Consider the following 13,607-nt stretch of genomic DNA (forward strand, 5'->3'; position numbering starts at 1 on the left):
AATTATAGTCATTAAAGTAGTAAATACTATGCAGTCATACAATGGAAAATTCAAAATGGCGACACCATTGGTAACACATCCTTTTTTAGTGTTATACCCTACTGACTAAATTGCTGTTGGAAAAATAAATAAAACTGAAAAAAATCATATAAAAGTTACAAAAAAGAAAAACTCTTTCAGTGACCTTTGATGCCTGTTTTGGAAGTTTTGTCTTGTTTCTTTTTTTTCTCTCCTCTTTAGATGTACCATTACAAGATTGGACAAACTTGTGCTGGCTCTTGAGACTCACTAACAGGAAGAGGGCAATGTGGTGCATGGCCAGAGAGCTGTATTGCTATTCAGAGAGCTGTTCTTGGTAGAAATAACCCTTCTTGATTAAAAAATGACCTGAATCTCGGGTATACTTGGACTTTGTTGAAGGATCTATCTGCAGAGGTATTTTTTGAGTGACACAAGAAACTCAATCATTAATGTACCAGTATATTTTTAAAAACAAAATTGTATTATCAGCTGGATTGCAAACCTATTCAGTAACAACAAAAGTTTTTACTGAACATCGTTAAGACAGGGTGTCCTACAAGACCAAGATAGACTGCCTCTGTCCTCATGCACCTGCTATTCTAGTCAGCCTTGAACCTGAATGACAGCAGGCTATTTCAAAAGAGGTACACGGGACGCGGGACATGGCTCAGTGGTAGAGTGCTTGCTTAGTGAGACATTTACCTCCCTAGCACAGAAAACAAAGAAAAATCAAAAAGGGCAAAACCTATGATTAAAAGATGAAGAGTCAGCCTCATGGTCATTTCTAAAGATAAAGAGGTTAGATTTGCTTGGATTGTTATGATTTTTTTAAAAAAAGAGGGTTGCAATTTATAATAATAATTTTTAAAAATCAAATTTCAGCTATTCTTAAGTTCAAAGTTTATAATACTGTCTGACATAGATATTTAAAGTGCATTTGTACAGTCTGACCTAGCATTTCCCAGGGTGTGATACATGCTTCATATCAGCAGTAACAGGAAGTTGCTTCATGCTTAAAATATCTTAAATTCCCTGAGACACCTATTGTGAATCTGGCCATCCCTGCCTACACAGACCCCAGGGTCTCTCAGTATTGAAGGTGTACCATTACAAGATTGGACAGGAAGGTTATTTCCTCGGCTCAATTTCATATTTTAACTCTTAAGCTTATATATCCAAATTAACTAAATAATACTTTTTCTTAAATAGAAGTTTTTTAAAAAAACTAGCTGATAATAACTTTGACTTTTTGATAGACTTTGCCAAAAACTATAAATAAGAGGTAACAGGATAGTAAAATGGGAAAATAAATAAACAATAACCAATGGCATTCCTGTACTCTGGCAATAAAAATAAAGTAGGAAATATAATGACAAAGAATATTTCATTCTTGATAACAAAGAATAAAAATTAATGAAATGGGATTTTGTGAGATGTGTTCGAATTTGATGACTAAACTTTATTGGGCGATATAAAAAAAAATGGCTCAAATAAATAAAGAAGCAAGTCAGGCTCTAGATGGGAAGAATAAATATTAAGCTGGCAATTCTTCACAGGTTAATTTTATAATGAAACTGTAGCCAAAATTTTAATAAGCTTTAAAAAATATATCGATAGCAACAAAATGCTTCTAAAAGTTCAATGGGCAAAACAGAAGCATACCAGAAGGAATCGGGCCATGTACACCTTGAGCTGAAGGTCTGCATCTGCCAATAGCTCATACACAGCAATGCGGCTCATGCTATCAATCACAATGCTCCGGCAGAGAACACTGCAAAAGGAAACAAGAGTTTTCTTAGCCTAGCCCCCCTCTCTAATTTGCAGCCCCTGGAGTCTCCCTCACTGTGCACATCCCCATAGAAATTGCTCTTCAGTTTCCCCCTTTATAACTAGATGAACAGTAGTAAATTTTTCCTGCATAACAAGTTGCAGAGCAATGCAATCTGCATTTGAAAGTTGAATGTCCCTTGGGCTGGGGATGTGGCTCAAGCGGTAGTGCGCTCCCCTGGCATGCCTGCGGCCCGGGTTCGATCCTCAGCACCACATACAAACAAAGATGTTGTGTCCGCCGAAAACTAAAAAATAAATATTAAAAAAAAATTCTCTCTCTCTCTCTCTTTAAAGGAAAAAAAAAAAAGAAAGTTGAATGTCCCCTCTAAAATTCATGTTGAAATTTAATTGCCATTGTGACCTTTAAGAGAGTAGGACACAACATGGGTGCTCTGCCCTCATGAGTATATGAACGGTGTTATCAGAGGAGTGGTTTCATTATAAAGTGGACTCTTGCAAGCGCATGTGTACTCTTGCTCTTCTACCTTCCACCATAGGATGACATAGCACAAAGGTTCTCATTGGATTCAGGCACCATGATCTTGGACTTCCCAGACTTCAGAACTGTGAGAAATAAACTTCTTTATAAATTATCCAGTCTGTGATATTCTGTTATAATAGCACTAATGGACTAAGATACAGCCCAAAATCTCTATGGAAAAAGAATCTTTCCACTATAGCCACTGCTGTACCTGTCAGAGCTAAGGGCCCTGCTTACCTTTCCCACATGGCTTGATGAATGCTTGGTTTAATCATAGGGAAAAAGAACTCCTGGGCAGTGATAGCAGATCTCTAACACATAGCCTTCTTGGAATTTTACCAATATTCTTGGGAGCATTTGAAGTTCAAGTTACCCACTCATGACCATGCCACTCGCAGTCAGTAAGTGTGGTGGACCTTCCTCAACATTGGAGAAACCCAGACTTTGCTTTTGAGACTCAATCTGTTCCTTCTCTTTCTTTCTTCCTCATTTCTATCCCTGATGCCCCTTCCCTCTATCTCATCTGGTGAGCTGCAGAGTTTGGAAATATTTAAAAGGCCACATAATTCCAACGGTTAAACCCAGACAGGAAGTCTTTTTTGAGTAATGTTTCAGATTTCATACTCTGCTGCAACTTCTCTGCTTGTAAATAAAATATAAAACTAGTAACCTATTAAGACAGAATGACTACCTCTGATTAATATTTGAAATAATTTAGGCAATGACTTTTAAAATGAGATAAAACATACCAAAAAAAAAAAACAAGCAGAGTTTGTACATATATTAGAACTTAATAGTTGTGTGTGTGTGTGTGTGTGTGTGTGTGTAAATTAAAATATTTCTTTTGGATTCAAGCATAATCCTGGGAGTTAAATATGTGAAGTGATTCATTGAAATTTAGCTTTATCCTTTATTAAATTATTATTTAATGATTTAGACAGTTATTCCTCAATAACCCATTCAGACAAGGCTCATGGAATGCTGGGAGGGTGTTCTTTCTTTGGTTTTAAACCCTTCGTATCCTGGGCATAGGTAGTCTCAGAGCTCTTCTGAAATGATTCAGAGTCACCAGCATCATATGAATAATTCCTCCTGTTCCTGAGCCATCTCCACTTCGGATCCTACAAAACTGGAATCAAGCCCTGTGACATGGGAGGTGGAAGGAGTGGAGAGAGCTAAACTGGAGGGTGGACTTGGATGAACAAGATGTGGAGAAGCTCTGCCCCAGTTCTATGGCCAGCGGTCCCCAGGACTCAGGTGACTTGGTGACCCACCCCTCTAGGGGTGCATACTCTGCTGGTATTGATGTCACCTAAAGATGCAACTCATATTTCCAAATAATGTCAGAACATTCTGGGGAACTCTTTTTAAGGCCCATCTCATGGTCCTGTTAAAAATCCAAATATAGAGTTAGAAGTGCAGCCCAGTGGTGGAACACCTAGCATGCATGAAAGAGGCCCTCTTCCGTCCCCAACTACAACAACAACAATAATGATGATAATAATAATAATAATAATACAATTACATTTTTTGGTTTCTTTTTGCAGCAGCATTTTTAATGTTGCTGAGAATAGCCATTTCACTGAATTGTGTAAAAGTTTCCCTTCTAAATTTCCAGAAGTTACTCTTTGCATAAGTTCTTCCCTTTCCACATCAGGGAAAATGTCCAACTACTTCAGGTCATCTTGGGCTTGGCAAAAAGCAACATTAAAGTAAAGATAACCAAATGTTCAGGGCCTTGAGCAAGAAGTGGGTGGGTTTTCTGCAGTTCTCCACCTGTTGTTTCAAGAAACTCCAGCTGACTTCCAGTACCATTTATTAAACAATTAATCTCATGTGGAAAGCCTCTTGTGCTGATTCTTTCATCAAAGCATGTTCTTGGAATATTATGCAAAGAAAACCATTTTTAATAAGCTCGTGTCAATTAGTGTTCTTGGACAAGAAGACCTTCACCAAGGCAAATTTTAAATGTCCTTTGTCAAATTTTTTTTCATCTGTTAATCATGAAACATTAATTATCCCCAGTTCTGAAGGTGTATTGTGAACGCAGGTGTGTACTTCCTAATAGTATAAAGAATGAGTCTCTTTCCTCGTGCCATGTACACATGCACTTGGTGGCCATTGAGGTGAGAACACTGAATTCATTGTACCACACTAAGAGTGACATGGAATCACGAAAAGAGGCTGTGCAGCTTCATGTGATTCTGAACCAAATTGCTAAGGAGAGCATGCGGCTTTTTAAGAAAATGAAAAATTTTCAATTCACTGCCTTCAGAGAGGACTCTCACTGGGCATGCTACAGATGATGCTGGATCATCTAACTAGTCCCTGACTTGTTTTCAAGATTCGCTTAAGAAAACAAGGTTCCAACGCAAATGCAAATCAAAGTTCCTCAGGCACGCACCATATTTATTCCCTGGGAACAAGGGGGAATTCCTAGGGTGGGGATGGGGGCTGATTACCTGTACTTGCAGCTATATATGGTCACCTGGCCTGCCAAAAGAGGCCCCCCGGGGCTCTTCATGTTCATGTCAACCGTAAACAGCTGGTCTGCTTCTGTGACATATTCAACCATGACCACGTACTGGCCGACCTGTGGGACACGCAGCTGCAGATGCAGTTCCACCTGCCAAAGAGGCCAAACAGACCATCATCCAGTGTGGAACACACACATGAACATATTTACATACATGATGGTGAAAACACCAAGGAGACACTTCTACATGTCAGCATAGTACGGATCTGGCTCTAAGGGTGGATATGGGAAAAAAAATACTTGATGCCCCATTAAATTTGAAGTCCAGATAAGCAATGAATAATTGTTTACATGAATTTCAAATCTAAAGCAGCATTATATATTTTTATCCTCCAAATCTTGCAATTTTATTTATAGGGGTGTCTACTTCTACCCTGTAATGGTTTAGCTCCCATTTCTCACAGTCAAAGGCACTCCCAAACTTGAAGTAAAACAGATTACCAATGAAGGGTATGAGGAATGGGTATATGCCTTGAAGCTCTTTAACTAACTTATTTTACAAAGAATTTAAATTATCTCAGTGAAAATAACATAAAAGTGACACACCTCTCCCACCCCTGTTGATAGTTTGCTACATCATGACAATGACAACTGATAGCTTAGTTCTCATACTTTCAAATAATTTTCTATGCCTAGAGGTGCACACACACTTAAAAAAAAAAAAAACTGTGGTCATGGTAGGCAATCAAGGATGTTCTTGAACTATAATAACATAACTATGATAACATAAACCATGTGGCCTGCAAAGTCGAGAATAAATACTATCTGGCTCTTTACAGAAAAATTATGCTCCCCCAATCTCACCTATTGGTTAGGAGCATGGAGTCTGAAATCAGATTGCTCCCAGCTGTGTGATCTAGGGTTTTTTATTTGATATCTTACGTGTCAGTACCCTCCTGTGCAAAATGAGGGTAATAATAGTATCTACCTCTTAAGATGGTTTTGAGGATTAAATGAATTAATATATGCAGAGCTCTTAGAACTATATGTCGCATGTCCTAAGCAGCACATAAAAACATTGATGATTATAGCTGTGATTATTGCTTTTTGCTATGACTTGTTTCGCTATGACATGTTACTCAACAATACTTCATATTTCTTTTTCAGCATATAGAAATATACTTCATTTTTCTAACAGTTACCTACCACTCTAGTGTATAACTATAAAAATATTTGATCTCCTACGGATGAACATTTAAGTTGTCATTAATTTTCATATACATGGATATATACACATATACACACATATACACACACATATGGGAAATATATATGTATATGTGTGTGTATATATGGAATTTATATATATATATATTTGTTAATTTATATATGGAATATATATTTATTATTTTATATATAAATTAATAAGTATATATTTATATAAGTACATTATATAAATATATATATAAAAATTAATAAATATACATATAAATTCCATGCTGGTATTTTATAAAATTCCTAGAAAAAGAATTGCTTGTGTGAAGTATGTGGTCATATTTCATGCCTCACCCAGTATTAGAATTGTATTCCTTAGCAGCGTAACCCACCTTAGTTCATACACTCAAGCCCAGTTGAGTTATACCACACTTAACTGAAATGGTCCTCCTTCTCCTTGCCTTCAGGAAATTCACATTGACTGCTCTTTCTGAAAAGTTCTGAACCACATAAATGCTATATTCTGTGGTGATTTTTCCACCACTTAAATAACAGAAAGATTCCCTCAGGGAACTACGTGGATTATCCACACCACTCTTGGCTCTATTACACAGTGATGTACGGCACTGCCAATGGTGCAGGTGGACAGGTCATTACTGGCTTCTCTCCCCTGGGCATCTCCAGATGAAAGCTTTTCTGTCTTCTCTCCACCATAAAACACACATGGGTCAATGACTCTTCAGTTTTTCTCCCAGAGGTTATCATTGGCTGCAAGTTTTATCATAGTAGTCTACTGTAAATTTCTAATATGCTTCCCATTCTGAGTTCTATGGATTGATTTTTGAAAGATCTGTTGGAAGAGTTTAAAATACATTTGATGGCAAAAGCAGGTTTTGCGGAACTCAGATAAAAGACATTACAATGACAAACAAAATCTTTAAGCTTACTGTTGTTATCAGTTACTTATTTTTAAAAAGGGAAATTTGAATGGAACCAGTATCAAAATGGTAAGGTGGCACAACTGCCCTCTCCTAGTTACAATGTTTTAGGATAAAGACATAGAAGGTGGGTTTATCAAATCTGTTGTTTATGCAGAAACCTAACAACTCTGATGTCAAAATGGGGATTCAAATAATGAGGTCAACAAGTATTAAATGTATATTCTAGGCCAGGTTTACTGACCAGATGGTGGACATACCATGGGAAACAAAGCAGACATGGTCTCTACCCTCACACAGACTTTAATGAAATAATTCAATAACTATACAATTATGATGTAAAATTAAAAAGCCATTTTTAATTATATTTAAGCTTATTAATTTGAGTGTATATAGTCACATGGAATTAGAAGGTATTGCAGGTCTGGAGGCATTCAGAAAAAAACGTAAACAGAAATTTTCAATAAAACTGGACAGCTCTGGACTTCGTTTTATGCATCAACCCAAAGTGATTCTGCTGAACAGCTCAGTGCTGTGGCTCTGGGCTCTATCACAGGTAAGAACACCTTCTGATGAGTCTTCAGCATCCCTTGCTGGAGGCTGGCCCTTCTCAGCTACACCACCCTGTTGTCTGGGGAACACATACACAAATAGACATGCAAGCACATACACCTATGTGAATCTGTATTTTTGTGTCTATGCATTTTCATGAATGTGTATGTCAATGGACAGCTGTGTGTGTGTGTGTGTGTGTGTGGGTGTGTGTGTGTGTGTATAGACACACAGTACAGAAAGAAGGGATGCAGTAAAATAAATTTTAGAATAGAGAAGAGGAAAGATCATTTAGTTTTTCTTTATACTTATATTGTTTACTTGATACAACATACATAAATATTATTTTGTAAAATAAAAATTCTAAAAGATAAAACAAAAACTATATTTAAGAAATATATTTAATACCTTTAGCTGTTACTAACAACATGTTAGTATTATTGTTGATTTAAAAAATGTACCCATCTAAATTCTCAGGGAGAACTAAGGCCACAGATATTTTTATTCTATATATTGAATCCACCAAACGAACATTTTCTTCACAGGCACAAAACAGAGAATGTTCTAGAAAATAATAAAAACGTAGCAGAGAAGGCTGTTTTCAGTGTCTTCAATTTGAGGTGTTGTATTTTCTTATTATTGCTGATGTACTGTACTTTTGACTCGCATACTAAATCAATATATTCTTATATTTGGCTACAAGACTCAAAGAACTCCTGGAAGAAAACTAATGCCGAGACCTGTAGTAACATGTCCCCCGAGCTATGAGTAGCTGTCTTGGGGTGCAGCAGTTCCGGATTCTGAGATCCAGGAATTCAGCTGTTCCAAATTGCTTAGCCTACGGGGTTGGATGGTGAGTGGGTGTTGTGTCCTTTTAGGGTAAGCTATGAAGATAATGGAGAGCTTTTAGGTTGAGTCTCGTCTTTCTTTGACATCAGAGATATCGCCCTGAGTCAGGCAGAATAAGATGCCTCCTCTAGGGAACCAAAAAGAAAGGATTCTATAGTTACCCATGTCCCCTGCCTTGTCTAGAAAGTGCTCAAAGAGCAATCTTAACAGAGCTCAGTGTAAGGTCCCATCCAGACCCAACCAAAATCAGAGAACTCAGCAGATGCTGATTAACATCCCTGAGAAATTCTTCCAGTTTCTCTAGAACTTGAGAAGTCAACAGACACAGATAGGGATACAGTATTAGCATTGACAATAAATAAGAGGCTTCCCCCACCTCTCTCCCGCTGAGGTCCACCATGACTGGATGTCTTGCGGTGGGCTGTCTCACTGCCAAGGGTCTCGACTGGCCATCAAGCAGGAAGTGCCTGGCCTCGCAAGCCACAGTGCAGGGGAACCTGGTCACTGGCAAATGCTGGTAAAGCAAGCAACTTCAACAACAGCAAAACACATTAGTTATAACCAAGAACATGAAACCAAATATCAGTGTACATCCCTGAGGACTCTGAGTCATTCAATCCACCTCACTCATTCATGTATCATCCCTTTAACAGACTCTTAGTAAGTGTCTACTACCAGAACTGAGGACTTTTCATCTGCACCAGGAAGGGAAGAAACAAAAGTCCATTTGGATTCTATTTTTAAGCTCTTACCCTTACCCAATGCATGACCTTGAGGTTAAAATTTAGGCATGCAGCAACACTTCTACCTGCTACAGGGTGGTAGCCACTCATTAAAAAAAAAAAAAAGCTTCAGTGTGCAAAAAGTGCTTTGTGATTCTTACTTGAAGGACACAAATAAGACCGAGAAGAAACAGCACAATTAACTCATTATCCAGAACATTCAGCTGCACTTGTGATCTTGAGGACTATCATGAACCCTTGTGTTAAAGGCTCCTAATTTAGAAGATCCATTCATGCTGCAGTTGCACCTTCTGCCCCATACTAACTTTTCCTGGGGAGATCCTGTGTGGGCACATGGTTCTGTGACAGGCAGCTGCAACGCCGAAGCTTCATAGTAGTCTCTGGGGAGCAGCACCAGGTAATCCTAGCAAAGACCCAAAAGACAGTTACTCATTTTTCTGGGAGCCTTACCTTGATGATAAAATAACTAAACATACTAGCTAAATTAACAACCAGATGAAGTTCCTGGTTAACCTCTCTATACCAACTTCCTGTTCCTTACCCTGACTCACCAAGACCCATAAATAACTCTCGGGGGTTCTTTACACAGGGGTGTTTCAGTGTGAACATTGGTATTTTTCAAATTGCAGGAGAAATTTTACTGTCTCTTCTAAGTCATTTATAAATCCAAAAATTAGCAACGATTATAAGCTGCCAATTGATAAGATGCTCCCTTGAGAGGCTGGCTGCCTTCAGCAGAGAACACCCAACGCAGATCATGTCAGATGGCTTTCTGCTCCTTGCAGAAAAAAAGGTTCAGAAAAAAAGTTTCACAATTCTTGGTGACTCAAGAGAATGGACTGACCTACAGCTTGTCCTACCAAATGGGAAGAAGAGCGTGTTCTAATAAGTGTGCCAAATGAAGCCCACTCAGAATAAATTCTGCTAACCAGCTCTTCTCATATATGTGTCCTCACCATAGATCTGCAAGGGAAGGAGGAAGGGACATCTGCTCAACAGCAAAGAGAATCATACATGGTCTGTCTGGCATTTCTCTCCTCAGGGAGAAATGGCTAGGAGGGGGAAAGTAGGAGATTGTGGCTTGGGTAACTCGGTGGTCTTACTACCTGTTATGGTTTAAATATGAGGTGTCCCCCCAAAACTCATGTGTGAGACAGTGCAAGAATTTCCAAAGGTCAAATGATAAGGTGATAAGAGATGTGATGTAATCAGTGAATTAATCCACTGATATGGATTAAGTGGGCAGGTGGGGTGTGACTAGAGGAGGTGGGGTGTGGCACTGGGGGTGTGACTTTGCAGTTCCTATTTTGTCCCTAGTGAGCAGAGCTCGCACTCTCTACTTCCTGGTGGCCAGGTTCTGAACTGTTTCCTTCTACCACACCCTCTGCCATGGTCATGTTCTGCATCACCTCAGGCCCCGAGCTATGGAGTTGGCTGATAATAGACTGAACCTAATAACTGTGAGTCAAAATAACTTTTCCTCCTCTATATTGCTCTTGTCATGTCTTTTGATCACAGTGACAAAAAACTGACTGAAACACTGAGTTTTACTTTCAAAATGGTTATCATTCTACTTGTAATATTACTGAGGTTGGAACTGTATCACCTCATTCCTTGATATCCCATAGATCCTAGAAAAATAAAGGTTGATAATAGGTGCCCAATATTTTTAGGAGAAATGGAATCACTATGGGGAAAACTATTTGCTCTACTATACAGTGGCACTGACTATACACCATTAAACATATTCCATGCCTCCTAGTAACTTATAATGAATCCTCCTTTCCATTAGTCTAAGTTTGTGCCCACTATTGGCATCATTGGAATTTTCCTCATCCTCATTTCTGACATCTGTGCAGCCATCTTAAACTTTTTTTTTTTTTAAAGCAGCACAGTTTTCTGCCAAGAAAGTACAAAAAACCAGGAACAAATGGACAGGATAAACCTACATGTTATCTTTATAAGGTTCCAGATTTGGAAAGGACCTATAAGGATAAATACTATCCTTATTGTCTGGAATCAGCAAGAAAGGCAGGCTTCCAGTTGAGGTCATCAATGGGGTTGTGCCAGAAGGAAAACTTCATATTTTCCACTCAAAGAGCATAATACCAAGATTTTGCCAATGATTTTGTCTTGAGAAGACCCTGCTATAAGTAGAAGCAGACTTCAAAACAGATATCAAAGAAGGGTGTCCCAGAGAACAAGTTTTATCTCTCTGTTTCTCTGGCTACTTTATTAGTGTTGGTGGACACAGCCTTTCCTTTGATGAACAGTTCTTTGTCAAAAGCAACCAGTTTGGTGAAATTCTTGCCTAGGTTTAAGGTAGGAGAGAGCAGGAACAGCATTATGGCTCCTGTGGCCTCTTCTCTTTCCAACACTGAAAATCTCACTGATATTAGGATTTTCTTGTCCTCTGTTTTTCTGATTTCATTATGCACAGTCCCCAGAAAGGCTTATTTTTTTTAGGTACCCTCTGATTTATGATGGGAAATACCAAACGAGCATTTGGAAGGCAGGGACATATGCATATGAAAGCTTTGCATTTGTTCTGTTAACTTTGAGTCACTGTGAGTTACAGTTTAGGTTATTTGGTTTTTGTGTTTTGTTTGCCCAAGAGAAGCTGGCTAGAAGGAAATAATCTTACATCATTATGTCATTTTAGGGGAAAGGTCACCTTAGGTTCCTGTATGATAAAAGGGAAATCTGTGGCAGGGGATATAGCTCAGTTGGTAGAGTGCTTGCCTCACATGCACAAGGCCCTGGGTTCAATCTCCAGCACCACCAAAAAAAAGGGGGGGGGGGGGCAAAATCTGTGATTTTGATGTTTCATGGTCACTGTTGGGTCATAGTGTTGGATGAGACCATCTCAAGTGGGAGAACAACCCTCAGAGATCCCCATTCATTCAGAACTCTGTCTTACCAAGAGGACTCCTTCTGCCTTGATACAAGCAATCCATGTCCCCGGTGTCAGTGAGAACGGGTCTGCAATGCCTTTTCCAGGGATGGTGACGAAAGCTGGCTCCTTGCTCGGCAGGAAGGTGATCTCTTTGCTTTGAGCAGCACCTACCAGAAATACGAAGAACTGTTGCAGACATCTTTCTAGCAGCTAGTGTTAAGACTTTAGATAGTTCAGTTTCAAGTACTCAGTTTATATCTGAAAAAGTTTAAGATGGTTTACTGATCATGAATACTGATCAGATTTACTGCTCTAACTTTTTTTTTATTTGTATACATGCATATGTACAAAAATAGACCAGAAAGATATTGATAAGATGTTAGCAGTGGTTGCCTATGCTGGAAATGTAATTTTGTATATTTATAAAATAAGAATATTAGCTTCTGTAAGCTGTTGATGAATGTTCCTTATTTATAATATATGCTTATTATATTATAATGACAAGTTATTTTTCTTTTTTATATGAGATTTTTATTTTTATTAATGAGCATACATTCATTTTGTTATGAAAATTTGGGGCCTTCTATTTATTTTCAGGATGCAACATTTTTCCTCTGCATTAAACAAACAGAGGACCTTCTGCAGATGGCTCAGAAACAAACAAGACTTGCATGTGAGTCCAAATGAGACTTTTTCTTGAGAAGAAATGTTTGCTCCAAATCCTTGCATTCACTCTCATTCTACAGACATCTATGTGCCTGGAACTGAGTTCTGGGGACAAGGCAGTGAACACAGTCACATGGTCTTTACCCCCTAATGGTGAGGATGGGGAATTTGAGGGATAGAGATGATAAAACAAGAGAATACGGTACAGGGTGAACAGTGCTGTTTTTTGGGAAAGGAACATGTTACCCTGGGAATACATCGCTGAGCTCCTGACTCAGACTTGGGGAGAATCGCCCCAGAGGATGAGAAAACAAACCAAAAAGTATTCTGACTATATGAGTTAACAGAGGGCAGACTGCTGATGGCGTTGTCACCCAAGGGTTCTATTAGCAAGAGTTTGGAATCTGAAGACTTTGTTTACAAAGTCCAGCTGTGCACTCAGGCAATTTACTCAACCTCTCAGCTTTGTTGCCTTCTCAGTCCACAAAATTCTTATCACCCGAGGGAAGGGATGCTGGACCACTCTGTAAAACACCAGTTCTGCCTACTGGGTATTAGTTAACCAACCTCCATCCCTACAATCTTGACTGACATGACTGGGGCATGACATCATTTCTTCCCCCGCATTCCAATTCTGCTATGGATGCTGAACCCGGATGCTCACATCTTGATCCTAAATTAGATTTCATTGGGTGCCATTTTGTGTCTTTATGAGACTTCAAATGCTCCCTGGAATCTGTTTCCAAGAACAATAAAAGCCCTGGTTCTTTATAGGACACACTCCCAGGCCTTGTCCCTAGCTGTGGGTAAGGCTGTATTCTCCTCTCCTGTCCCTCTGAAGGAGAATTTGCAGATTCTTCCTGGAGTTCTGTTGGGATCTGTGCTTTACAGCCTTCATCTTAAAAATTCCTATCCTCACCCACTTCTCCTTGAACTACGT

At 38.8% G+C, this 13,607-nt stretch overlaps 1 protein-coding gene across 1 annotated transcript in view; it reads right to left on the reverse strand.

The window, feature by feature from the left end:
- The window catches only part of Lama3 (laminin subunit alpha 3), a 247,818-nt gene that overhangs the window by 107,625 nt on the left and 126,586 nt on the right, over positions 1-13,607 (reverse strand). Inside the window, exons 21-25 of the mRNA XM_071602850.1 lie at positions 12,026-12,168; positions 9,411-9,508; positions 8,739-8,892; positions 4,795-4,958; positions 1,684-1,792 (exon numbers count right to left, since the gene is read on the reverse strand). Coding sequence (XP_071458951.1) covers positions 1,684-1,792; positions 4,795-4,958; positions 8,739-8,892; positions 9,411-9,508; positions 12,026-12,168 — 668 coding nt within the window. The remainder of the gene's footprint in view (positions 1-1,683; positions 1,793-4,794; positions 4,959-8,738; positions 8,893-9,410; positions 9,509-12,025; positions 12,169-13,607) is intronic.

Source organism: Marmota flaviventris, chromosome 16 (genome assembly GCF_047511675.1).
Source record: "Marmota flaviventris isolate mMarFla1 chromosome 16, mMarFla1.hap1, whole genome shotgun sequence".
Lineage (NCBI taxonomy): Eukaryota > Metazoa > Chordata > Mammalia > Rodentia > Sciuridae > Marmota > Marmota flaviventris.